This window comes from Ascaphus truei, chromosome 10 (assembly GCF_040206685.1).
Source record: "Ascaphus truei isolate aAscTru1 chromosome 10, aAscTru1.hap1, whole genome shotgun sequence".
NCBI lineage: Eukaryota > Metazoa > Chordata > Amphibia > Anura > Ascaphidae > Ascaphus > Ascaphus truei.
In genome coordinates, this window is record NC_134492.1 from 5,907,483 (window position 1) to 5,934,470 (window position 26,988).

General features: G+C 43.5%; 1 protein-coding gene across 5 annotated transcripts; it reads right to left on the reverse strand.

The window, feature by feature from the left end:
• Positions 1–532: 532 nt before the first annotated feature.
• SPATA1 (spermatogenesis associated 1) lies at positions 533–25,816 on the reverse strand. Of its 5 annotated transcripts, none has more exons than XM_075615662.1 (12): positions 24,993–25,813; positions 22,382–22,488; positions 17,928–18,045; positions 14,290–14,343; positions 13,512–13,842; positions 12,380–12,524; positions 8,291–8,351; positions 7,495–7,612; positions 6,100–6,252; positions 3,989–4,167; positions 1,946–2,044; positions 533–1,867 (listed from the first exon to the last, which is right to left on the reverse strand). In XM_075615662.1, exons 1-12 carry the CDS (start codon positions 25,059–25,061, stop codon positions 1,766–1,768), a joined length of 1,536 nt encoding a protein of 511 aa, XP_075471777.1. In that variant the 5' UTR covers positions 25,062–25,813; the 3' UTR covers positions 533–1,765. The 5 variants fall into 5 exon arrangements, 4 of the variants coding, with proteins under 4 accessions (XP_075471777.1, XP_075471776.1, XP_075471779.1 ...); XM_075615661.1 differs by having other exon boundaries at positions 12,380–12,527; positions 24,993–25,582; XM_075615664.1 differs by having other exon boundaries at positions 6,100–6,225; positions 12,380–12,527; positions 24,993–25,564.
• Between the last annotated feature and the right edge of the window lie 1,172 nt (positions 25,817–26,988).

Here is a 26,988-nt window from a genome sequence, read left to right on the forward strand (position 1 = left end):
CTAGGTTTCTGTTCTCTGTTTGCTATCTGAAGTAGGGATAGCCTTTTATTCAGGGATAACCTCGCCTGTGGGTGTCTCTTGCAGACTAAAGCTGGCCACCCCTGTACTAGAGGCAACAACCTGCACAGTGACCTCCCACTATAGTAACAATGTCAGTGGTTATCCATAAAGAAGCGCATACATGTGTATACAAGAGAGCCGCGCCTTTCTCCAGGGATGAGAAGGAAAGCTCGGAGATGTCGCCCTGCAGCGGCTACATAATGATTCTCGGACCGATCTCCTGTCACAATCCGTCTTACTTTGCTGTGAGTTTATCAGCAGTCCAACTTCAGATATTAGGGCATTATCATATAAGTAGGGTAAAACTGATCAATCTGCCTTTTTTTACTGCACTGAGCAATACGATATGCCAGACCTACAGAATAGACATGCTGTATTGCTGTTAAAATTGTTTCAAATCGCACACTTTGTATAGTGGAGTTTGAATGGGCCGTGCCATACCTGTAGTACTATAATATTGAGATAACCAGCATTGAAAACACAATCTTTATTGTAAACCTAAGACCGTGTAAAACACAACAATCCATTTCCTTAGCGTAGGAGTAAAAACATGATTGAGCACTGTTTTAAACATATCGTTAGTTAAATACCTCCATATAACTCACTACATTAAAAAAAAAACATAGGCCGAGTCATCAAGCGCGATCTCTGCTACGGTGCCGAATTGGCGATATCTGCCATTAACTTTAATAGCAGTGTTGCATATTCGGGCGCGATAGCACGGACCGGACTTTGATGACTCTCGGCAATGTCATGATATAATCCGGCCATGGTAAGGCCTATCTGACAACTGGTGTGCAAGTAAATGTTTAAAAGGGTCAAACATATCACGTGTCCAGGCTGGAGAAGAAAGCAGTGGGTACAAGGTAGGAAGAAGAGAGAGTAGGAAACACTGTGTGAGAGAGCCCGGAACCATGAATAATTGTCTTGCATTGCGTGCTCACGCAAGGTGTCACTAGTTACATCACTAGTGAACAATAGGCTTGTTCACTTCTTACAAATGGCAAAGCTCTGACCTTTTAACATTAGGACTTACCCCTTGATCCACCCGCTTTCTTAATTCAGGAGAAATAACAACCCTACAGTCCAAATCTCAAGGTGTAGGCATCCAAAGTTATCCTACAATATCAAATATACAAAACTGAATGCAATGCTACAGAACAACAAAATGAAGCCCGCTGAATGTATAACAGAAGTATAAGATTCAACACGATCGTGATTACAAATATGGTTATCAGCAATAATCATTTCTGCGTGCCATCTAATGTAAATAATTGCTCCAATATAATGTCTGTCTGATTTGTATATAACATTCAAGGAGTCGCATACAATGAAGAATTGCTACCAGCGGAAGTAATAAAGTGATGTTCAGTCAAACGAACACTGCAGTGGTGATTCTTGATGAATTGTGCTCGGAGTGGATCTGATGCTCGTACAGTCGCTGCAAGTTCATAGCCTCTAGGTGTGTGTGTGTGTATATGTGTATATATATATATATATATATATATATATATATATATATATATACAGTGGTTGACAAATCACCAAAAAATCTACTCGCCACACAAAAAAATCTACTCGCCACCTAGTACCAAACGTGTGCTGCTTGGGTCAATATTTACTCGCCCGGGGGTTAAATCCACTCGCCCGGGGCGAGCAAATGTATAGGTTTGTCGAACACTGTATATATATATATATATATATTTCATCGTGCAAACACAGGGTGGTTTGTTATAGAGGACTGGGCTTTCTTCTGGGCCAGTTCAGCTTTCAGTACATTCAAGTCCAACGATGCCTGCTTTCTCATCTGAAAATATATTATAGGAAATATACAAACAAGTGCGTATAGTGTGAGCAATTCATTATTTAAGTAAAATATAGTTACCTTCATTTCAATAATGAGTTTAATTCTTGCATTATCCAGTTTGCGCTTCAGTTGATCAATGTCATGTTGTTTTGTAGTTATCTGTATTATTACACGATTCTACAGCGAGAGAAACAGCATGCATTAAACTGAACAAGTGATAATATTATTTGCTTTCTGTGGAAAATGTATGTGCTTTTATTCTTCACTTCTGTAATTAGAACAGTTTGTTCTGCATTCTATTTGACTTGGGATGGAATCTTTACACAACAAAGAAAAACAGTCAATGAACAACGTGCCTTTAATACAGTCATTACAAAGGGATAAGTAATGTTGCAGCTTTATTAGTGCAACGGAAATGCATCACCCATGTTATTGTTTGTGGTGGCTGGTAATGGACAGACACGATGTTACATGTAATGCTTTGACATTTTGGCAATGCAAAATTGTGTTGGTTTATTAACAATGTGTCACGATTGTTATTTAATTATACCAAACTGTTACATTTAACCTTTCATGCATTAGTTCACTTTGATTTTAGGCTTGACTGTACTTAAAAACATCTTCTGCGCACACCAAATTAATCTAGGGTTCCACAAAATAAAAATATTATCCTGGGACTGGCATCTCTTAAAGCTGCAGACCAAGCAATATCCTGTGTGTTTTTTTTTTTATAAATCAGTTCTGTACTATGAGAACATAATTTAAGCATTTATTTTTTACTTTTAAAACCACTCTGAAGGACATTGTTAATGTATTATAATGGAACAAGCATTTTTGTTTCTATAGCAACCATATACAAAATTGCATCCTCTTCTGAAACAGGCTCTGGTACACCCCTTTCTGAGCCCTGCCCTCTCTCTAGCAGTGCACCAATTGTATCTAGTGACTGCCTGGTCACATGATCTTCAACACAGAACTTTGCCTCTTTGGTCCTTTTCTGCTGCACTGACAGCCATTTAGTGAACCCCTGACTTGAATCTTCATCGATCGATCACAGGAGAACAGATTGATCAGCAACTTAGCTAATTACTTATCATTGTGTGGGCTGTATTGATGTACATATTAAAGGGGGAAAAATAAACTGTAAACAAAAAAAAACAGCAGCTTGCACTGCTGCTTTAAGGATTCATGTCTCTCCGACATTGGTGGCAACTAGGAGGCACTTGGAGAACTTGCTATTGTAGTCAACACTTATTCTCTTCCTACCCAGTAACCATGTATTGCAAGTGAACATGGTGCTGGTTGTAGCCAGGATTGCCGCCTTCAACTGATGGCCAACCCGGAGGAGAAAAAAAATCCCTTACTTGGCAGCGTGCTGCGGTGGCGTCCTGCGGTGGCGTCTCCCGGCATCCTGCTGCAACTCCCTCTCCAACTGCACTGACCATGGCGCGCGGCGTCATATGACGCCATGGCAATGGGACACTCTGTGATTTCATGGCAAATGAAGCCGCGTAGCGTCATGATGTCATATAGCATCCCATTGCCATGGCAACACTGCGTCACATGACGCCGCGCAGCCATGTTCAGTGCAGTTGGAGGGGGAATTGCAGAAGATTACCGGAGAATACCGGAGATACGGATGCCGCAGCTGCAGCACGCCGCAACCCGCCGCCGTAGCCCAGAGGAAAGTACCTGAAACCCGGAGTCTCCGGGTCAAACCCGGAGGTGGCAACCCTGGTTGTAGCTAAGATTTAAGAGAGTACTCATACACGTGTCTAGGAAGAAGTGGGACTGCTGCACAGTTAACCAATTTGCAGCTGGATAGGCCAACAACCCATGTTGGGTGATGGATCTGAACTGGCCTTTTAGTTAGTACAATGTACTTGGTTCCCGGATTCCTTGAAGGACTTCCTAAACCTAATCAATCGTTGCAGGCCCTTCTCACTGCAAAAGGGTTATAAATGTGCATTCCAGAACCGTGGTTTGGGTACTTAGAATAAAGAACAGTATGAATAGACAAAGGAAGGGGATCTGTGTAAAAAATACAATCAATATCTGGCAACACAACATCACTGCAACTGCAACCCTTCCTATGAGACGGTGGTAACTGGTTCACTTTACCTTTGAATTAGCAGCCAGGGTTGGATACTTTGAGCGTATTTTATTGTCCCGGGCTGCAAGCTGTGTCAGCAGTTTCTGGTAGTAAACCTCGAAGTCGCGTTGGCGCTTGTGCAAAGTCTCCTCCAGCATACATGTGGCCTTCTTTGTTTCAAAATATTTCTTTTTCCAGGAATCTCGTGCTGTGAGAAATGTGTGATAAACGCTGCGATTTCCGGTGGGAAAAAAACTAAATAATTCAGGGGCTGAGGAGTTATAAGGAGATCGTGCAAAAATTTTGTGGATAAGATAAATTACATTTTTGGACAGATACATGGTATATATGGTATATAATTAAAAGTGAATTTACTCTTTCAAATGTGATTTCCCTTTGTTCATTGTCAGGGATATTTATGTGGGGAAAACCTTTTGTTTAGTTCTTTAGGGATTAACTAAAAAATCCACACAGTGATTAGGAAATGATTAGGTATGGCGCACCAACAGTAGAAAAATGCTTTTTATAGCCTAATTAATATTCATGCCATGTTCACGAAGCTCCATTGATGTTAACGCCAGGAAATAATAATATATTATGTAAGTCACACCTAACTTGCATTTCTCCCATTCCGACCCCAAAATAGGGATTTTCCAGGAAAGAGAGTTACTTCCCTATGGGAGTAACGCCAAGACACAAATAACTTCACAACACTATCCTTAGACAATGTAAATGAATCCTGTGCTAATGGCCTTTATTTTTGCATGTAATTAACTTCATGAATAAGTCATTAACTCTTAAAATACTGGTCCTTCCTGTTTTAGGTAATAGCACTTTATGTGCCTTAAATTAACAGAGCTCAGTGAATCATATTTATGCTGTGTCTGTCTATCTATCTCTATATATATATAAACATTCATTTTTGAGAAATTGGTGTGTAGGATACATAAATGACCGTTATTTGTAATACAAGGACATCCTTTAAGCCAGGCCTGCACAACATACGGCCCGCGTGCCACCTGGACTCCATGTGCGGCCTGCGATGCCCTCCTCCTCCCCCCCCCCCTCTCCTCCTCATCCCCTCCCCCTCCTCCTCCTCCCACCCCCCCCCCCCTCGTGGCAGTGTGTCATTGGCAGTGTGTCTGTGTGGCAGTGTGTCAGTGTCAGTGTGGCTGTGGCAGTGTGGCATTGTCAGTGTGGCAGTGGCAGTGTGGCAGTGCCTGTGCAGGTCAGTGTCTGTGTCTGTGCAGGTCAGTGCCTGTGCCTGTGCAGGTCAGTGCCTGTGCCTGTGCAGGTCAGTGCCTGTGCAGGTAAGTGCCTGTGCAGGTCTGTGCCTGTGCAGGTCAGTGCCTGTGCAGGTCAGTGCCTGTGCAGGTCAGTGCCTGTGCAGGTCAGTGTCTGTGCCTGTGTCTCTGCAGGTCAGTGTCTGTGTCTCTGCAGGTCAGTGTCTGTGTCTCTGCAGGTCAGTGTCTGTGCCTGTGCAGGTCAGTGTCTGTGCCTGTGCAGGTCAGTGTCTGTGCAGGTCTGTGTCTGTGCAGGTCAGTGTCTGTGCAGGTCAGTGTCTGTGCAGGTCAGTGCCTGTGCAGGTCAGTGCCTGTGCAGGTCAGTGTCTGTGCCTGTGTCTCTGCAGGTCAGTGTCTGTGTCTCTGCAGGTCAGTGTCTGTGCCTGTGCAGGTCAGTGTCTGTGCCTGTGTCTCTGCAGGTCAGTGTCTGTGCCTGTGCAGGTCAGTGTCTGTGCCTGTGCAGGTCAGTGTCTGTGCAGGTCTGTGTCTGTGCAGGTCAGTGTCTGTGCAGGTCAGTGTCTGTGCAAGTCAGTGTCTGTGCAGGTCAGTGTCTGTGCAGGTCAGTGTCTGTGCAGGTCAGTGTCTGTGCAGGTCAGTGTCTGTGCAGGTCAGTGTCTGTGGGTTGGGGTTGGGTGTGGAGGGGGTGATATGATGATCTGTGAGAGGGGGGGGAGAGAAGATATGATGAGGATAATGATGAGGGGTGCTGGGGGAAATATGATGATGATGATGATTTTACCCGTGCGGCCCAAATCAGTTTTCTTTGGAGCAGTTCGGCCCTTCTCACTATACAAGTTGTGCAGGCCTGCTTTAAGCCTTTGCAAGCCGGCTCCTGTAAAAATACATGCAGCTCGTACCTTGATATCTCCTCAGTTTGTATTGTTCTAACAATGCTTTAGCTTTCTTGACCAGCTCCTCCCTTGATTTTTCCAGACGATTTCTCTCTTCCTTTAACTGATTTAGCTGTTCCTGGACCGCTTCTCCTAGACAATAAACCCGTACAAGAGGTCCTACATGTTCAAACATCTTCTCTTCCATTGCAAACATTAAGCCCCATATTTACCAGTGTTCTGCTTTAAGACGGCCTCCAGCGCTGGAGGACACGTTACAGCCAATTGAAATCAATAGACTGTAAGGGGCCTTTCAGCGCCGATGGGTGTCTTTGGCAGAAGACTGCTTAGTAAATATGGGCCTATATATCATCTGTGCAGAAGTTTGTTTTAGTTAATCAAACAAGATTGCATCCATTAGCATCACTTGTATCAGTAATTAATATGCAGATTGGTTACATGACATAATATGGATATTTATATATTCTAATACCATCTAATTTTATTTATTTTACTAGTGCCACAAAGGCAGAAACTGCGCCTAGCTCGGAAACTTACATCTAACGGAGTGAAAACACCTCCACGTGATACATTTTACATGTAAATGGCCTATTTATCAATATCTCCCGGCTGCAAAACGAGAGCAAAATAAATTGCTCCAAAATCTATCAAAGTAAATGTTGCTATTTCTTGCTCCGTTTCACACTGGAAGACCTGGGTTATGTAGACCCTGTAGTGGTGATGTCAACGCCTCATTGTACCAGGGGAAATGGAGATACATTTTATGTATCCAAGGTCCAAGGTAAGATCTCTTCACCAATGTCAGTTAACATGAGTTTCTGGTATCGCCTTTTTCCCACCAGGAATAAACTTGTTAGACCTTAAAGATTCACATTAAATAACATATATAAAGACATTTTATGTTTGTATCACAACCTCCTAAATTTCCACTATTTTCCCCTATGGTTCTAGTTTATGTGACGTATTCCGTTATATACATTCTCACTATTTCACTTATGTTAGTGCCTGCTAATTCTTCTTTTGAGTGAAAAATCAACGTCGCTTTATTTTATCTAATTGTATGAAAAGGTGGAATTTTGCAAATACTTTCAAACTCGTACTACAACGTCTTAAGAGTTCTCCCACTAGACTCTCCCCAGGAGAAATATGTATATATAGTAGACAAACAATTGAAATGGAAGAGCTACAGTATTTATCAAACCATTCGTTTTACCAATGAATACAATCTCATTCAAAGTAATTATATTTTTAATCTTGTCAGTGGAGCTGTTTTTAGTCCTTGTTGTGCCTTAATATGCTCTTAAAAATAACACCCAAGTGGCCAAATTCACGATATTGTTCCAAGCATTAGGTCGTCTTAACTCCCATTACAATCAATGATCTTCATTATTTTCTACTTACTATGGGTTGGAACTTTGATTATTGGAGACTTGATTGTAGGAAAAGCCAGCACAGGAGGAAATGGGGGCGAAAGGTATTGTGCTGGCTGAAGTAGAAGTCTAGGAGAATTATCACCAAACTGTAAACATATATCATAGATATGCAACATGTACAGAAAGATAAGAGATACAATAACATACCAACTTGGCAATATGCACAAACTCATCACACAACCCATTCTATGCCTCATAGGATCTAAATCTGTATTAGTAACTCAGCCCACACATTGTTATGGTTCAGTGAGACTTTACCTGCTGGAGGACTGTAAAACATTTCTGTGCATAACAGCTAAACATGCTAAAGACGTGATATAGATCAATGGTTTCCAACCTTTTTTTGGTTAAGGAACCCTATGTGAAACTCTGAGGAACCCCAACCATCTCTAACAGCGCATCCGACATCAGATACATTGTAAATTCTTCAGTATTTGGTACAATTTGAAAATTACCTGAAAGTTAAAGAGAACCCTTTAGGGATGCCCGGGAAACCCAAGGGTTCTTAGGAACCCTGGTTAAAAAAAACTGATATAGATGGTTCAACAATTTGTTTTACTTTAAGATGCAAACTAAAAAATGCACCTTTTATTTATTTTTTAAACATTACATTTATTTTTCTATTCAACCTAATCAAATACATCACGAGTCACAAGTTGTTGTTATTTAGTAATTTCATATTAATGCTGCAGAAGCCTTCTACACCTTAGTTATTAATAATAATAATAATAATAATACTAAACATTATTACTGTAGCATGTTACCTGATCAGTCTGTTTTCCAGTTGGACTCTTTGCAAGATCTGTCGATGATAACTGCTCTTGGCTTATGGAAAACAAATCAAGAACAATAATAATGTTAATTATTATCTAATTTTCTCTTAAGCCAGAAGTAAAAGCTGTTTTTAAATTAATATTTCACCTAAACATAATTTTACTAAGATTGAAAATGAAATGGCGCTTTAAATCCAATCTGGGAAGCAGAATCTTTACTGATCGATCAGCTTGATACTTTAAAGCAGAAAATTCCGCCCACTGGGGGATCACCAAGACCTGAACTGTACTATTTTCAGCTTCATAAGTCCCTGAGGTACTAACCGGTGCAGTTACCGGGTTTGAATTTCCCTCCATGGAAAAGCAAAATGGCTTCCAAATCTCGGGCCAATAGGAAGCTGCAGCATCATCGGTCGGGACTTCCTATTGGACGACTATTTAAATCCCCTTTAAAAACCAGGAAGTCATACCAGTAACTTCACTGCTAAGTGTCTCAGAACCAGGGGTCCCCAGAGCTGAAAACAGTGCGGATCAGCTCCCGGGGACCCCTGATTCCCATACAGCACAAAGGGGGTCAGTTACAGGGATTGCTGCTTTAAAGAATAATATTGAAATGACAATAAGGACCGAGCCCCGGTGTACTTGTCACTTATGGTTGGAAATAATTTTAGAACTTGGTACAGATCATTTAACATAAAAAAGGGATTCAGATCTGTAGAGATAACATCATGAAAACAGTTTGATATAATTCCCCTTTTTACAATGCACCAATAAAGAAAAGCCTGCTAATTTAACACCGTACTGCAGGCAGAAAAAAAATAGGATAGCATCCAGCGAGTGTAAAAACATAAATGCCACGTACATTACAAATCACTGCCAAGAAGATCAAAAAAGGAAATTAAAAGACTTTCAAGACAAAGAGGAAAAAGAGAAGTGAACAAAAAGCATTCTTCCTGTAACATTGTATTTCCCATAATGTATGTCTTTAATCTGAATATCATCCACCCACACATTATGACGTTGTACTAATGTCCTTTCATTTGTAGACAATACATTTCTGCGCATGAAAATATATTATTTAATTCCACTCAAATTGAACTGGGGGAAAAAAACATTACTCAGGGCATAAAACCACAATTATAGCATCTATCTCTCAAGAGAAAACCATCTTTTACTTCAGGTATGTATCTCCGGATCCCCGGAGCTGAAATGAACACGTTTCAGCTCTAGAGACCTCCGCTTCCAAAACATGAAAAAGAACAGGGGGCCAAAAAAACCCTAGTAGGAGGAACGGCTCATTATAAAGCAACTACATTGGAAATAATGAGTTCCAGGCCCCTGGGTTCTAAAAATGGCTTTCTTTCTCAGCCATGATAACTGCAGATATGGAATAACTGCAGCTTTCCCTGCTCAGTCAGCGGCCACCGCAGTGTTTTTCAACCAGGGCTCCTAGGAACTCTTGGGTTCCCCGGGCTCCCCTAAAGGGTTCCCTGCAATTCTCAGGTCATTTGAAAATTGTACCAAATAAAGAAGAATTTACAATGCATCTGGTGTCAGACGCACTATTAGAGAGGGTTGGGGTTCCTTACAATGTATCTGATCTCAGACGCGCTATTAGAGAGGGTTGTTGTTCCTTACAATGCATCTGATCTCAGATGCGCTATTAGAGAGGGTTGGGGTTCCTTACAATGCATCTGATCTCAGACGCGCTATTAGAGAGGGTTGGGGTTCCTTACAATGCATCTGGTCTCAGACGCGCTATTAGTGAGGGTTGGGGTTCCTTACAATGTATCTGATCTCAGACGCGCTATTAGAGAGGGTCGGGGTTCCTTACAATGCATCTGATCTCAGATGCGCTATTAGAGAGGGTTGGGGTTCCTTACAATGCATCTGATCTCAGAAGCGCTATTAGAGAGGGTTGGGGTTACTTACAGTGCATCTGATCTCAGACGTGCTATTAGAGAGGGTTGGGGTTCCTTACAATGCATCTGATCTCAGACGCGCTATTAGAGAGGGTTGGGGTTCCTTACAATGCATCTGATCTCAGACGCGCTATTAGAGAGGGTTGGGGTTCCTTGCAATGCATCTGATCTCAGATACGCTATTAGAGAGGGTCGGGGTTCCTTACAATGCATCTTATCTCAGACACGCTATTAGAGAGGGTTGGGGTTCCTTACAATGCATCTGATCTCAGACGCGCTATTAGAGAGGGTTGGGGATCCTTACATTGCATCTGATCTCAGACGCGCTATTAGAGAGGAATAATTATAGGGTTCCTTAACCAAAAAAAAAACGTTAAACACTGCACACTGTGTATTCTTTGGTGTTTCACGTTGTGTTCTTCAGAACTAGATATTCATACCTGAATTTAAAAAGCTTATGAATTATTTAAAGGATGTGACTGGAACACAATACTTTCAATGTATTCCATTCCCATTTTAGCATGTTAACGGGGTGGGGGGCATATAAACGGGACATACTGTATCCCTGTTTAAATAAAGCAGCCTCAGAGCTCTGAGAATCCAGCAGAGAGTTAATTGCAGCCACTCAATTAACTAGTCTCCACCTGGACTAATGAGAGCTCTGTAAAAAGCCTCATATGAGACACAGGAGAGAGATTCCTTAGCTCACATTTGGGCTGACAGAAGGAGAGCAGAGAAGCCTGCACACAGACACTGTCTTGAGCACAAAGGCTGTGCTGAGATCAAGACACCCAGACACCCAGAGACCTATATTTCCTGGACACAGAGGACCCAGGAACCTGCCAGAGACTGACACGCAGGGCCATCTGCTTAAGGTACCTCCTGAGACTTTGGGGTGATAGGCTGGTAATGGGAATATCCCTCCAGTCCTGCAGATAGTATCTGGGGAAGTAAGTTACCCTTACACAGGGATAGGGGTTTGTTATTTTGTTGTTTTTGTATGTGTTGCCTGGATAAAGGAACAGGCTCAATAAAGCCAAGATAATTTCACCTTAATCGGTCTCCATCACATGTACCTCTGCACACGTCTCTTACATAGTGCCATACATACATACATGTAACTCTGCACACGTCTCTTACATAGTGCCATACATACATACATACATGTACCTCTGCACACGTCTCTTACATAGTGTCATACATACATACATGTACCTCTGCACACGTCTCTTACATAGTGTCATACATACATACATACATGTACCTCTGCACACGTCTCTTACATAATGCCATACATAGATACTGTGACAGAGTTACTGACTCAGTAGGCTGTGACAGTGAATGGAGAGACGCTGCAGCCAGTTCACAGCGTGTTAATCTCCTCAGACAGAAAGAAGCACACCTGCAGCCTAATTAAGCAGGAGGCCTGAGAGACTGCAGGTTTAAAAGCAGGAAGTGACACACACACAGAGAGCTTGTTTTTCCACAGGAAGGTGGAGAGAACTCTCCCGGCTAGGAAGCCGTTGCTGTTGCTCTGGTCCCCCAGTCCTGCGAGGAGCTTTGCTGCTGGGACCAGCTGGGACCCCAACCCAGGATAAAGATCAAGATCGCTGCGAGGACGGACACAGCCTGCTCCCTGGAACCGTGTTCCTGTTTGCTACTGGAGCGGCAAAACAGATAAGACTTTATTCTTATACGTATCGTTATCCTTTGTGTAGCATGTTTTGGGCATGACCAGATTAGCTGGATGTCCTGTTAGTAAGGGCTCAAGAAGTGAGTTAGTGTCCCTAACGGGACTAGGCTTTAATTTTCAAGAAAGTAGTTTCTTAAAGGGACAGTGCACCCGTACTTATTTTGGTTGTGGCTAATAAACCACTAGTGTTTAAAGTTTCCCATCATGTCTAGCGTCTTACTGACCCCGCCGCCAGGCCGTCCTGCCACAATACATGTACCTCTGCACACATCTCTTACATAGTGCCATACATACATGTACCTCTGCACACGTCTCTTACATAGTGCCATACATACATACATACATGTACCTCTGCACACGTCTCTTACATAGTGCCATACATACATACATGTACCTCTGCACACATCTCTTACAGGGCACTTGTAGTTTTCTCATTTTGTGTTAAAATATATCAGTTCCTGTTACCGTTTCCAGTGAGGATTTTCTAATTCCCTGTCCCCGAGTGACTCGGAAATCCCAGAATCCGTTGTTGTGTTTCTTCCCGGCAATTTCTTAATATCTTTGGATACACAATCATGTTCCATTTTTTTACCGGCAACAATGGGGGTTTCTTCTAAGAAAACAGAATTGTGCAAATTAAAACCCCAAAGTCTTAGCTGCCAACAAATTACCAAAGAGATATTTTATTACAAAGTAGAGCAAGTTGTAATTCTATCCTCATTAGTACCCAAAACCTATTAGACATTATAGATCAGTCAACCCGTATTGTATCTTACCATCATCACTGCGTGGGAAGCTCCACTATCAAGAGAGACGTTATCTTGGAAACAGCCAAACAAGTAATAATGATACAAAATTATATATATAATGATGTCATGACATCACTATGCAAGGCAGTGGGCCGTCCCCAAGCCAGCGGGCGGCAGAAACGTAAGTCCGCCACTGGGTAACTAAGAAATTGCTGAAGGCTCCATGCAGTCCATGTATTTCAATTCTCTATTGAAAAACAGACATTTCATCTCAAATGTATGACCTCCTCAGTAAAAACAGTTCATTTCATTCAATAAGACTAGGGTTGCCAGGTGTCCAGTATTGACCCGGACTGTTCTTTATATGGACACTCTGTCCAGTAAAGAAATAGAGGTAATACTGGACATGTATGTGTCCAGTATTACCTCTCTGGACATAGTGACCTTACCGGCTTGGGCAGGGGCGCGGGATTTCCCTGCGCAGGGAGCGAGCAGGGCTAGTGGGCTGGGCAACGGCCTCCATCCTGATTGGCTGCATTACCCAGGAGCAGCCAATCAGGAGTAGCTGTCAGGAGCCTGGGGATGGTGCCAAGGAGAGGAGGAAACAGCATGCAGCAGATAGCAGTGTGTGTGTGTCGAGCGCGTCGCACCTGTCACCATTGTGTCCAGTATTTTTGGAGAAGCCGCCTGGCAACCCTAAATAAGACAGGACCCTCATATTTGATTGCAGGAAGTTGATATATTATTCACTGTATATTAACCAGCTTCTCACCATGATTAATGCATTCTGATTCTGATTCTTATTTTCATCATCAGAACTGCAGCGACTATATACAGTAATACAGTACCTTTCCTCGTGGATACAATGTGGTTCTCCTTGCTCTGAACGTCTCCTTGATACTGTATCATATTTATGTTTGGCACAACCTCCTGTCCTTTCCTGTTCCATATAAAAGTATCATCGTCCTTTTCCTCTTGAGAATGTACGGCTGCTTTCTTATTACTTTCATTAGGACTAATTGACTGGTCCCGCTCAGGAACAGTCAGTCCTTTTAGTACAGACCCATTAAATCCAGTATACTCAGCGCTATTTTGCTGGTCATCTGGCGTGATGGATGACCCATAAGTACTTCCCTCATAATCTGCTCCAGGAAGTAGATACAATTCTGGTTGTATGGCCTAAAAAGCAGAACAAACATGAACACTTAGTGCCGATCGAGTGCCAAAGTCAACGGGAGATTGTGTGTGATTACAGAGGTCTGCAACTCGCCCAAATTTGTTAAGGGCAAAATGTTCAGACAAAATTGAAGCAAAATTGTCAAGTATCACAAAACAACAATGTACCCTGAGATATGCCTTTTGGTGCACGGAGAGAGAGTCCTATTTTAATACATTTTGACACAGTGTATAACTCTCTCTCCTAAAACCCATATTTCAAGCTGCAGATATTTTTACTAGGGAAACTGCTTGCAAACTTTTGAAAGTTAGAAAAAATACAACGTTCCCCCCAAAAAGTTTGCACATTTCTACACGCAATAGTGCCCTGATCGGCACTATCACGGTTTTGTGAATAAACCCCATGATATATGCTGAATGAAAACTGGAGAATAACTATTTTGTACTTACATAAGGTGGAGCAAATAGTTTCAGCTTCAGGTCTTGTTCTTGTTTTGCTTTTACCTACACGCATCGAAATGATGAAATTAATATGTGAATGACACAGATTTTTTGCTTGCTTGTTATACTGATTATAATACAGCTTTGGGCGCCACAATACGGCACTATAACTATAACTTGCATGTGGCCAAGTGGATTTTCAAATCTTTAAGAGAATAATAAGAATATATCAATGTAAATTTGAGCAAAGTTAATCTGTAAATGCTCCACTACTGTAGCTATTAAAAAAAAAATAAGAATACTAATTTTACAAGTAGCTTGAAGTGTGCAATAAATGATCAAACTAATGCACATGTAAGTGAATTAACTGTCAGAATGTAACAGAATTTAAAGTGCACTGATACTGATTTATAAAAGGAACAGAGCAGGAGAGGCTGAAATGATTAAACCTTTTACTCAAAGGGTTAACAGAAGCTGGTTGCATGTGTAACACTTCTGCCAAGAGACACATGGCAGAAATTCAATTTTTTTTTATAATCTATTGTCAACCTAAATAGTGAAATATCAGTGTCCAAACTGAGTTGTGCAACAGCTTTGCATGTTGTGAAACACCATCACCGAGAAACTGAGCAAATATCTGGCCACAAAACAATAAAACAATGTTGCCAGGATCCAGAACAGAAAGATCATCTGCTTATACTGTATGATCATCGGGGAAATAACCAGACACACCATACAAGACAATCTTTCGGGGGCCTTGAAAATAGTTTCTTCAGTAAGTAACTGAATTCATATGAACACTTCTGCGGGTGGGACCCTGCAGTGCATTGTCCTGCACTGAAGAACAAATGTGTTATCTTTGTGTACTTGTCAGGTTAAAGATGTGTTTCATCAGAGTTGTGAAGCTGGAAGGTCAGGACCTTCGTCATTAAAGCGGCAATCCAAGCAGCCTTTATTTCTCCATGTTTTAACATAGGATTGAAGCAAGGAGTCTTCGCAGCCGAACCCCTTAATTGTAGCTCTGGGGAACCCCTGCTTCGAGAGATACTTCTGTAGAGAGCAATCCATTACACTAGAGGTTCTCAACTCCAGTCCTCAAGAACCCCCAACATTTCAGGTTTTAAGGATATCCCTGCTTCAGCACAGGTGGCTCAATCAGTGGCTCAGTAGGAGGTTGAGCCACCTGTGCTGAAGCAGGGATATCCTTAAAACCTGTCCTGTTGGGGGGGGGGTCTTGAGAACTGGAGTTGAGAACTACTGTGTTACACATTAATGGTGTAAATATAACAATAACCAAACCTTTTCTAGGTTTTTAGGAATGCCCCTCACATGTGTATCACATGTAATTAAAAAATTATATTTTATCATTGAAACCAAATGCAAGCAATGCCATAAAACGACACTTTCAAGATTATAAGGGTAGGTGGAGGTGGTATTTGGCCCTTGGTGGGCGTTTAGGTCTTGCGAGGGGGGGGTTGCGGGTGGAGTTAACCCTTCCATTACCTTTGCAGTTGATAACGCTATTGTAATGAAGGGGTTAACATCTCCCGCTACCCAACCGGTAGGTATAAACGCCCACGAAGGGCGTCCTCGTCAGCATACTCCAGGTCCATGTCCTCAGTTGCCAGCAAGAGTACATGAAAAATACAATCTAATAGCCCCTAACCCATTAATCACCTTAGTGATTAATAACCGCTATAGTAATTAAGGGGTTAACCCACCCTCCCCCACTGCCCACCCAGGAGGCCTAACCATCCACCCCAGGCCCACTATACCCACCCTCTACCCATTGATTGGCACAGTGGTTCATCATACCCATATAATATGGGCATGATAAGCCACTACAGCACTCAATGGTTAACCTAATACAAATCATTAAAGCCAAAAATACACAAGAATAAAATAAATACACAAGCACCTAAACACCCCAAGAATAAAATAATTAAAAAGCCTAATAGTACACATGAATGAAAATTATCTATCACCAAAACAGCAAAAGAATAAAAATTATATTATGCCAAAACATAAGAATTACATTAAATAAACTCATATCCAACCAATTCAAGAACTAAAACCACTAGCCAACAAATCAATTAAATAAATAAAAAAAACTAGCCAACAAATCAATTAATTAATTTAAAACGCTAACCAATCCTTAAATGTAGTAAAAACAAGCCATCCAAATTCCAAACAATTTAATCCAAACAATAAACAGAAATAGAAAAAATAACAAATCAATTGAAAACAAGCATTTGCCACAAAAATGCATTGCCTGACACTGTATTTTTGGACACAGGTACATTATCAGTCAATGGGCAAACAAAAAAAAAAAAAAAAAACATACAGTCAATATTTATCTTACCCTTAGAAATCTTCACCCTGGATAATAGTTATTTTGCTTATTACAGTACTGTATGTGTTGAGGGGGGGGGGGGGGTTTAACCCCTTCATCAACATCGCCATATTACCCGCTAAGGTAATGAAGCTATTTTAATAAAAATGGTTTTACTAGTGTATGTGAGCAGGTGGTCTCCTTAGCAGAACCGCGTTGATTTGAGGTACGGGGACCCCCTGCTTCCCGAGATACAGGCCCCGTTATGGGGTGCTGGTATCTCCTATGCATTTTATTCCCACGGTCACGTGACGCGAGACAATTAAATGCATAGGAGATACCAGCACCCAATAACGGGGCCTGTATCTCGGGAAGCAGGGGGTCCACAAACCTGAAATCAACGCAGTTCTGCTCCGGAGACCCCCTGCTCACGTACACTAGTATTAACATTTTTATTAAAAGCCTGCGATATGCGCAGGGCGGCTCTCTCTCTCTGCAGCTAGCCCACATCGCCGGGTAAGCCCTTTTCAGAGAGGCGATCTTCACGCCGCCGGCTACTCGCCCGTTTTGGGAATTTTGCTATCACAGGTAATCGAGGCGTTCTGATACCGTGATAGCAACGCTCCAAAAATGGCGGCGTTACCGGCCCAGCGATTTCTTTATGAAGCCTTAGAGAACAGGCCCCTATACGACTATTCTAAAAGCAGATTTGATTTTAGTGTGAAATCAATTCAGAAAGTACATCAACATGACAGACACAGGTGCGCAAAACAGTGCCTCAGGTGTCTACACTAGTGGGGAAGAAACGGCACCAGATCTCCTATATAGAGCGAGTAAGGATGCAGCATCATTTAATCCAAGCAATTTTAATCTGTAAATGCTTAAATATTTGCATTAAATAATATTTCGTTTGCATTTCACTTTGAAATGAGCCATAGTTAGGAAACGGTTGTAGCAACACTGCATTTTCATCGATGGATTTGAGCTATGAACAAAAGCTCCATGTGCCCCATGCATCAAACCCTGTGCCCCATGCATCAAACCCCGTGCCCCATGCATCAAACCCCGTGCCCCATGCATCAAACCCTGTGCCCCATGCATCAAACCCCGTGCCCCATGCATCAAACCCCGTGCCCCATGCATCAAACCCCGTGCCCCATGCATCAAACCCCGTGCCCCATGCATCAAACCCCGTGCCCCATGCATCAAACCCCGTGCCCCATGCATCAAACCCCCGACAGCAGATTTAGCACACCTCGTTATATCAGTTTTGCTTTAAGAAAACGTAAAACCCCCACTTGGAAGAGTCACTCACCACTGCCATACTTCTCCCTACACATTTTAGAAACACAAATTTGTCAACAAGGGCGTCATCCCCCAGGAATTCTCCGAGTCTTTCTCTCAGGGTCCGTAGCTTCATATCAGGGGACACCCTTAAAAACACAGTGCATTACTCTACGTGCAAATAATGTCATTTATTATATCATCATCTACATTCTTACATCCAGTTCATTATTAAAATGTATTTCTTGTAGGATTTTATCATTGACATTTTTGAGGCAGATTTCCATTCCATTCTTATCCCGAGGGGGCTCCCTGGTGGGGTACAGAGAGGAAAACAATTTGGGTCACCAATGCAGACCCTTCAGCAGTAAGTAAGAAGAAAATTGCGGAGCGACAGCTGGCAAAAAACGAGCACGGGAACCCGACTTCAGTGAAAAAAAGACTGGTATTTTGTTAGATCAATGACAAAAAGTTTGTCCAAAAAAAGGACCTCCCATGCGTTTCGCATGGCGCGTTCTCAAGGAGAGTTCTCAAAGAGCGTTCTCAAGGAGCGTTCTCAAGGAGCGTTCTCTAGGAGAGTTCTCTAGGAGAGTTCTCAAGGAGCGTTCTCAAGGAGCGTTCTCAAGGAGCGTTCTCAAGGAGAGTTCTCAAGGAGAGTTCTCAAGGAGCGTTCTCAAGGAGAGTTCTCTAGGAGAGTGCTCTAGGAGCGTTCTCAAGGAGCGTTCTCAAGGAGCGTTCTCAAGGAGAGTTCTCAAGGAGAGTTCTCAAGGAGCGTTCTCAAGGAGAGTTCTCTAGGAGAGTGCTCTAGGAGCGTTCTCAAGGAGCGTTCTCAAGGAGCGTTCTCAAGGAGCGTTCTCAAGGAGCGTTCTCAAGGAGCGTTGTCAAGGAGGAGTTCAAGAGCAGATGTCATCATCCAGTTTAGTAAAATGCGTTTCTTATGATTTTATCATTTTCTTCCATTTTGATAGAAAATAATAAATGACAGTTTATAAAATAATGGGAACGTATTATTGAAAACAGTAGAGAAAGTCTTACACATCCGAGTGCTTATAATTTATGGAAACAACAAACATTGGTAAGTGGGACTGCACCCTTAATCCCATCAGTAGACATCAGTGCATTGGACTTTAAGTATTAAAGGTTCATTAATGTCACATAAGCACTTTAGTGTAAAATGAATAGGATAGAGCAAAGTACCTGGTCATCATTGTTTTGTCTTAGCTTTGTACCATAGCAACAGACAGCTAGGTACGTCAAAGGATTACTCCGCGAAAAGGCAATCTCATAAACCTTTCTCATTTTGATAGTTTAGTTGATGCCTAACAAGACAGTCTCAATGTTATTCCCTTTTAGAGATATGCCACATTTTCACTTACGTCGGCCAAACCAGACGAATTAAGCCCTTTGTTCATGAAACTTTTCAGAAAATGTTTCATTTTGCGAAGCATTAAAACTGCAGTTCAAGCAAATAAATCTGTACTATGAGAAAATACTTGTAGCATTTAAAAATATAAGCAATTTTAATTACATTTTTTATGTATTTTAATGTAACAAGCATTTTTGTTCCTATAGCAACCATTTACAAAGACACACCCCCTTCCCCTTCGGAAACGGCATCACCTTTCTGAGACCTGCCTGGTCACATGATCTTCCCCACAGAACTTTGGCTGTCAGTGCAGCAGAAGATTAGCCAAGATGCATTTAGTGAACCCCGAGCCGAATCTCCAGCGATCGATTACAGGAGAACGGATCGATTAGCAACTTAGCTAATCACTTGTCAGTGCGCAGATTCTATTGATGCACATATTAAATGAAAAAAATAAAAAAATGTAATTAAAAAAGACAGCTTGAATTGCAGCTTTAATATTTACAGTGCCCTTCTGAAGTGCCTATCACAGCATGGTCTCCGGCACGGCATGGCCTCCGGCACGGCATGGTCCCCGGCACGGCATGGTCTCTGGCACGGCATGGTCCTGGGTATGGCATGGGTCCTGGGTATGGCATGGTCTCCGGCACGGCATGGTCTCTGGCACGGCATGGTCCTGGGTATGGCATGGGTCCTGGGTATGGCATGGTCTCCGGCACGGCATGGCCTCCGGCACGGCATGGTCCCCGGCACGGCATGGTCTCTAGCACGGCATGGTCCTGGGTATGGCATGGGTCCTGGGTATGGCATGGTCTCCGGCACGGCATGGTCTCCGGCACGGCATGGTCTCCGGCACGGCATGGTCCTGGGTATGGCATGGGTCCTGGGTATGGCATGGTCTCCAGCACGGCATGGTCTCCGGCACGGCATGGTCTCCGGCACAGCATGGTCCCCGGCACGCATTGTCTCCGGCACGGCATGGTCCTGGGTATGGCATGGGTCCTGGCACGACATGGGTCCTGGCACGACATGGGTCCTGGCACGACATGGGTCCTGGCACGACATGGGTCCTGGCACGACATGGGTCCTGGCATGGCATGGTCATCAGCATGCATGGGTCCTGGCACGACATGGTCCCCGGCACGGTCTCCAGCACGGCATGGTCTCCGGCATGGCATGGTTCCCGGCACCGCATGGTCCCCAGCACGGCATGGTCCCCGGCACGGCATGGTCTCCGGCATGGCATGGTTCCCGGCACCGCATGGTCCCCAGCACGGCATGGTCCCCGGCACGGCATGGTCTCCGGCATGGCATGGTTCCCGGCACCGCATGGTCCCCAGCACGGCATGGTCCCCGGCACGGCATGGTCTCCGGCACGGCATGGTCTCCGGCATGGCATGGTTCCCGGCACCACATGGTCCCCAGCACGGCATGGTCCCCGGCACGGCATGGTCTCCGGCATGGCATGGTTCCCGGCACCGCATGGTCCCCAGCACGGCATGGTCCCCGGCACGGCATGGTCTCCGGCACGGCATGGTCCCCAGCACGGCATGGTCCCCAGCACGGCATGGTCCCCGGCACGGCATGGTCTCCGGCACGGCATGGTCTCCAGCACGGCATGGTCCCCGGCAAGGCATGGTCTCCAGCATGGTCCGTGGCACGGCATGGTCCCTAGCAAGGCATGGTCTCCAGCACGGTCCCTGGCACGGCATGGTCTCCAGCACGGCATGGTCCCCGGCAAGGCATGGTCTCCAGCACGGTCCCTGGCACGGCATGGCTCCTGGCAAGGCATGGTCTCCAGCACGGTCCCTGGCACGGCATGGCTCCTGGCACGGCACGGTCCCTGGCATGGCATGGCTCCTGGCACGGCACGGTCCCTGGCATGGCATGGCTCCTGGCACGGCACGTTCCCTGGCACGGCATGGCTCCTGGCACAGCACGTTCCCTGGCACGGCATGGCTCCTGGCACGGCACGGCTCCTGGCACGGCACGGCTCCTGGCACGGCACGGCTCCTGGCACGGCACGGCTCCTGGCACGGCACGGCTCCTGGCACGGCAGGTCCCTGGCACGGCATGGCTCCTGGAGCAATGTGCTCATTCGTGAAAATTTTGCATAGCACATTTTAAGAAGTTTTCATATCTCTATTCCCTTTTTATAATGATGAAGGTACAATACACAGACAACATACATTACTTTCCTACAGCATGTCCAGGAGAAGGGGGTTGGACCTTCACCAGTCTACAGTTTCCAGCAACTCGCTCAACCCAAGTGAACTAGAATTTCACAATGTGAAGAACATCCTGTCTTTTAGTTGTGGGATGTGCAAACCAACACCGATTTTAACCCCTTTAACCCCGATTTTAACCCTTTAACCGTTTTTACCCCTGTAACCTCTGTGGCCACGGACGCTGCGGCTCTGACAGATCACGAGACTGCTCTTATTTTCTTCCTTTGTGTCCGTGTTGTTCCTAGAATAAACACCCCAAATAAGCGAACTATTACTCTGCTGCGTCTGAGGTTTTAATAACTTTTACCTAGATAAACTAAACAGAGCTTTTTTGCTGAATTTCAACTGCCCATGTCTCAAGTTTTCCCATTTTTTTGATTTATGAAGAATATGTATAAGATGCTCTGTATAGATGGGATTGCACATATAAGGAGTGATTAAAGAGATTATTTCAATAAAGCCTGTGATATGCTAAAGGTCTTTCATCTATTTTATGCCTTGCTAATAAAGAAAGTTTTCGCCAGACCTGCTCTCGTTTGGATGCTGTGCGCTACACACCTACATCTCTGGAATTTACTATATACAGCGGCACGCATTGGAAGGGAGACTCTGGAGGTGAACAAGACAGTGAGCACTCATAAGGGGCTATCCCAATGAGGTGAAGGAGGGTGTCCTAGGACAACTTCCCCAACCTTCAGGGCTTTCTGGTGCGCCCCCAATATTATGGACTGAGTATATAACTAAATGATACCTTAATACCCAGTGTTCTCCCTCCCTTCAGAAGCACACACACAGCACTTTGAGCACCATTGCTCTATCCTTTCAGGAGGAAAGATGATCATACCAAGGCATAAAAAATGTACAGATAGAGAATAGCACGATATTCCTCACCTTATAAATCCAACTGAAATGAACTTATTGATGAGGTCCGGGGAGACGTTATTTAACTTGGAGTTCCATAACTCTTCTGGGACACAGTAAACATGAAGCTCTATCAACTGAACACATTGGAAACATGAGGTTACACATAGAGTAAGTTATATTTGCATTTCCTATTAGTCTCATATCCTGAAACGTTCATTTGCTTCCTATCCTAAAATGTGCGAATTCGAAGCAGTGAAATGTTTCTTCTCGGTTTGGAAACGGGGCTCACAATATTCTGCAGTATGGTGCCACATCCTACATTGGTTTTATGTGTAATATATTTAACGTGGATAAATATTTTGTAAGCAGACCAATGCATTGCTAGCTGTCTGCTAATGATGAATAGTTACATAGCCGAATGCCAGCAAATGATGCGGTTTAATCACTACACAAATGAACTACCACACATTAATACACAAACACATGCACTGACTGACGAACTCTAACACAACTTTGTACACAGTCACTGATACACAGATTTACACATGTACTCATACCTAAAAGTGCCTACATACAGTTATATACTACTGCTGAAATTGTACACTTGTCATTTTCCTTTATATATATATTGCGTTTGACCCATATAATGCAAAATTCTAGGTTAACATGAATCCCTTGAGTCCGAGTAGGGGTGGGGATTGATAATTTATTGGGGCTACTAACTCCGCTCAGGCCCTTCTTATTGAAGCCTCACAGTGCAATGCTAGTTGCTAGTTGACTTGATTTCATAAAGAAATAATATGTATATACTCTGTTCTAGCGGAAACACTAGAGGCCACATTCATGAAATTGTATTCAATGGAATAACAATGGATATCCTCCATTATCACAGAGCTCCCACATGCAAAGTATGTGAGTAACGCACACCCATTGTGCAGAAATAATTTCAAGGCCCAAATCCACAAAACGGTGTTAAATCTGGCTCATAGCGTGAGGTTACCTAAAACAGCAATGGGCGTTATGTTCGCTGCACTACATGGTATTCAGAGCTAACCATCTGCAAAAACAGCGTCCAAAATGCAGCTCATTAGCATAGGCTTTATGTCATGTTATTGTATCATAACTTTCCGTTATCTGCCAATAACGTGACGTTATAGATTAGAGAAATAAATTATTCCTGGGAAATAACGCTATGTTATTTAAATGATGCCAAACGGTGGAGTTGCGCCCATCCATAAAAGCCCAATTTCAGTGTCGGGATAGGAGTAACACCAAGTTCAGTTATAACTTAATTAACGTAACGCTAAGTCCTTGCAAGGCCGGCCCGTCCATTGGGCGAACCTTGGCGGTCTTCAAAGGCGGAAGGGCCCTAGGGGCGCAGCAGCAGTAGATGAAGATGTCAGCGGAGGGAAGATGTTGAGACTGTGGCCTGGCTGTGGCAATTAAAGACATCCAATCGGAGCAGGAGCACAGGAGATGGCATGGGAGGGGAGGTACGCGCTCTAACACCAGCGCCGGAAGTCAGGCGCCGGTCAACTTCTGGTGTTACAGCGCATACCTCCCCTGCCGTCGCCTGTGCTCCTGCTCCGATCGGATGTTTTCGCCTGCCACAGCCAGGCCACTGCCGCCCGCTGTCTCAACGTCTTCCCTCCACTGACATCGTCTTTTACTCCACTCCCTCCACTACCGCTGTGCCGCCGCCAAGCCTGGTAAGTGAGAGAGGGGGGAGGGGGCGCACATTTTAAGTTCGCCTCGTGCGCATGAAGCCGCTGCACCGGCCCTGAGTCCTTCTGTTAACATTAACAGACTTTAGTGGATATGACATGTTATGAGAATGCCTTCATATATTTTAGGAATATTTTTCCGAAACGTCAAATATTATTGCCGATTTAATAACTTTTAGGGAATCCTGACTGTAGTATGTTCTACTACACACAGACAATGTACAATGGTGGCACTACATCAAATCCAGAAACAGCAACATATGTAACTCAATGTAATGAATTAAAGAAGCAGTCAGCAATATATCATTTAGGTAAACAAATAATTTGGTGGAAAACATGGAGAATCAAACATTTTTAAAAAAATGTATAAACGCATTTGGTATTTTCCAACTTTTAGAGAAAGGTAAATTCATTAAAAAAAAAAAAAAGTACATTTCAGATTATTCAATAAACGGTAACTTGAATTAACAAGAAGATATTCATGTAATGACAAATTAAAACTGATCAATGGGAACAGCATAAATAGGTATAAGGCAGGAGTGACCAACTCCAGACCTCAAGGGCCACCAACCGGTCAGGTTTTACTGATATCCCTGCTTCAGCACGTGGCTCAGATTAAGCCACCTGAGCGGAAGCAGGGATATCCATGAAACCTGACCTGTTGGTGGCCCTTGAGGACTGGAGTTGGCCGCCCCTGATATAAGTATTTACTGTGTATATATATATATATATATATATATATAATATTTGACATTGTGTAAAGTAGGATTTGTATATTTAAAACACGCCTACTTCTAAATAAAATAAATACTGTACTTACAAGTGACCTGCAATAATCCAGCTGTAGGTAAAATGAAGGTTATATAAATGATTCAAAGTAAAGAGATAAATCGCATAACGCTGTGATCTCTTACCTCTGCTGTAGAAGGCCTTATCTGAGTGGCTGACGCAGTCATTGATGACTGAACTTGGTCGCGCTGCATACAGTATAGAGCGGAATCTTTTTGACACCTCTTGCATCCCTGTCACCATTTATTTCAATGCCAAGTATCTTCCCTTTGTATTTATTCTACAGCTCAATGAAGTATCCACAGGTGTCCGTTGGATTCCTTAGGTCTGTCCCCTGCTGAATGTACACAGGGTTTTCAGAAGGCTTGTATACAAACTAAAGGAACGGAGCACCAGGCAGGACTTTTATCAGCATACTGTTGTGAAGCGGACACACCCTTAGCACAAAAGAATTTCCCAATAAAGTAACTGAAGGTTACCTGCATCACTGTGCAAGTAAAGATAAGCTTCTTTCTGTTTTGTTTTTATTACATTGTGGTGACGTTACCTGGCACGCAGGACAAGTAGCTCTGTGGTTAAGGTACCGTCCTTCTAATTTGCAGCAGGGCTGGACTTAATTATGGGTCATATGGAGAATTACATGTTACAACAGACATCGTCTAATTAGCAGAGCGCCCCTGCGAGAAACTAAATGCAAGAGAAAAACAATCACAGAGTAATGATATTATTCTATCATAGCTCTGGGGGTTTTTTTCTACCAGTACTTGATACTTTATTAATGCTTCAACGAGTAATGATCTTTAATGGTTATAAGCCAGGGGTGGGCAACAGGTTGGGGTTTCAGGACACCCCTGCTTCAGCACAGGGGGCTCAAGAGCCACTGATTGTGGCCTGTGCTAAAGCAGGGATATCCTGAAAACGCATCCTGTTGGTGGCCCTTGAGGACTGTTGGTGGCCCTTGAGGACTGTGGGTGGCCCTTGAGGACTGTGGGTGGCCCTTGAGGACTGGGGGTTGCCTCTGTTATAAGCTGATAGAGAAAAACGTACTATTCTTTTCAAAAAGTGGAATATAAAATGATATATAACATAACAAGACTCCTAAATGAAATATTCTTCCCAAACCTGCCATTGTTACCTATCTCCTGGCTTCACCTTAATTCCCTCGGCCTCAAAGTGGTCTCTGTTGGCCTTATCGTCGCTTGGCCATGCACCGGTAATCAGGATTGCAGCCCTGCTGAGCCGTGTTCCAGGTTGGTCATTTTTCAGATCTTACGTTATTATACCAAAGCTAGTTTGGTATTATAAGGGGGACGTATCAAGTTAAAAAAAAAAGTACATACAGAACTTTGACTAGAGAAAAAGAATGGTGTAAATAACGCTAAAAATATCAAATTAAATCAAAATAAAATATTACACAATAAAAACCACAATGTAATATATTAACTAAATATAGAATGGCTGCCAGGAAAAGAACTAACCCAAACACAGTTAGTGAGAAACACAGAGAAAACAATACAGACCGGCGCCTCAAATGTCCAAAAAGGAAATTAAGTCCAAAGATGTGCTGCAGTGTCCAGTACAGGTGATCCAGTTGCTAGACAGCAGGCTCCACAGCAGCAACCGTGGTATATAATGCAGGGAAGATAAAGAGAGAAATCATAGCGTGACACTGCATATATGAAACATGTAACTCACACACACAAGACATACACCACTAACAACACTGACAGAAAGGCTGACAATATAACAGATTTATTAGAACAATTACTAAAAAATGGTGGAGCTATTCGCCGCTTACTGCTTGTCACACGTCTCCGCCGCCGACTGGATCCCCTGAAGTGCGCATGCGCACGAAACGCGTTGGGTGTTTTAGAGAATCATTTGGTGAGTGAGCACCACAAGGAGTGGACCCCTGCATCAATCCCTAGTTCCAGTCGGCGGCGGAGACGTGTGGCAAGCAGTAAGCGGCGAATAGCTCCACCCAGCGAGTGACGTCATTCCGGACGGAAAATCTCGCGAGGGTTGGCCTGCAGAGACGCCCGGCCTGAGAGTTATCAGAGGAGGCGCCGGCGGCCATTATAGAAGTACCACGCGCCTAGGAGCAGCTGATATCGGGCTGCA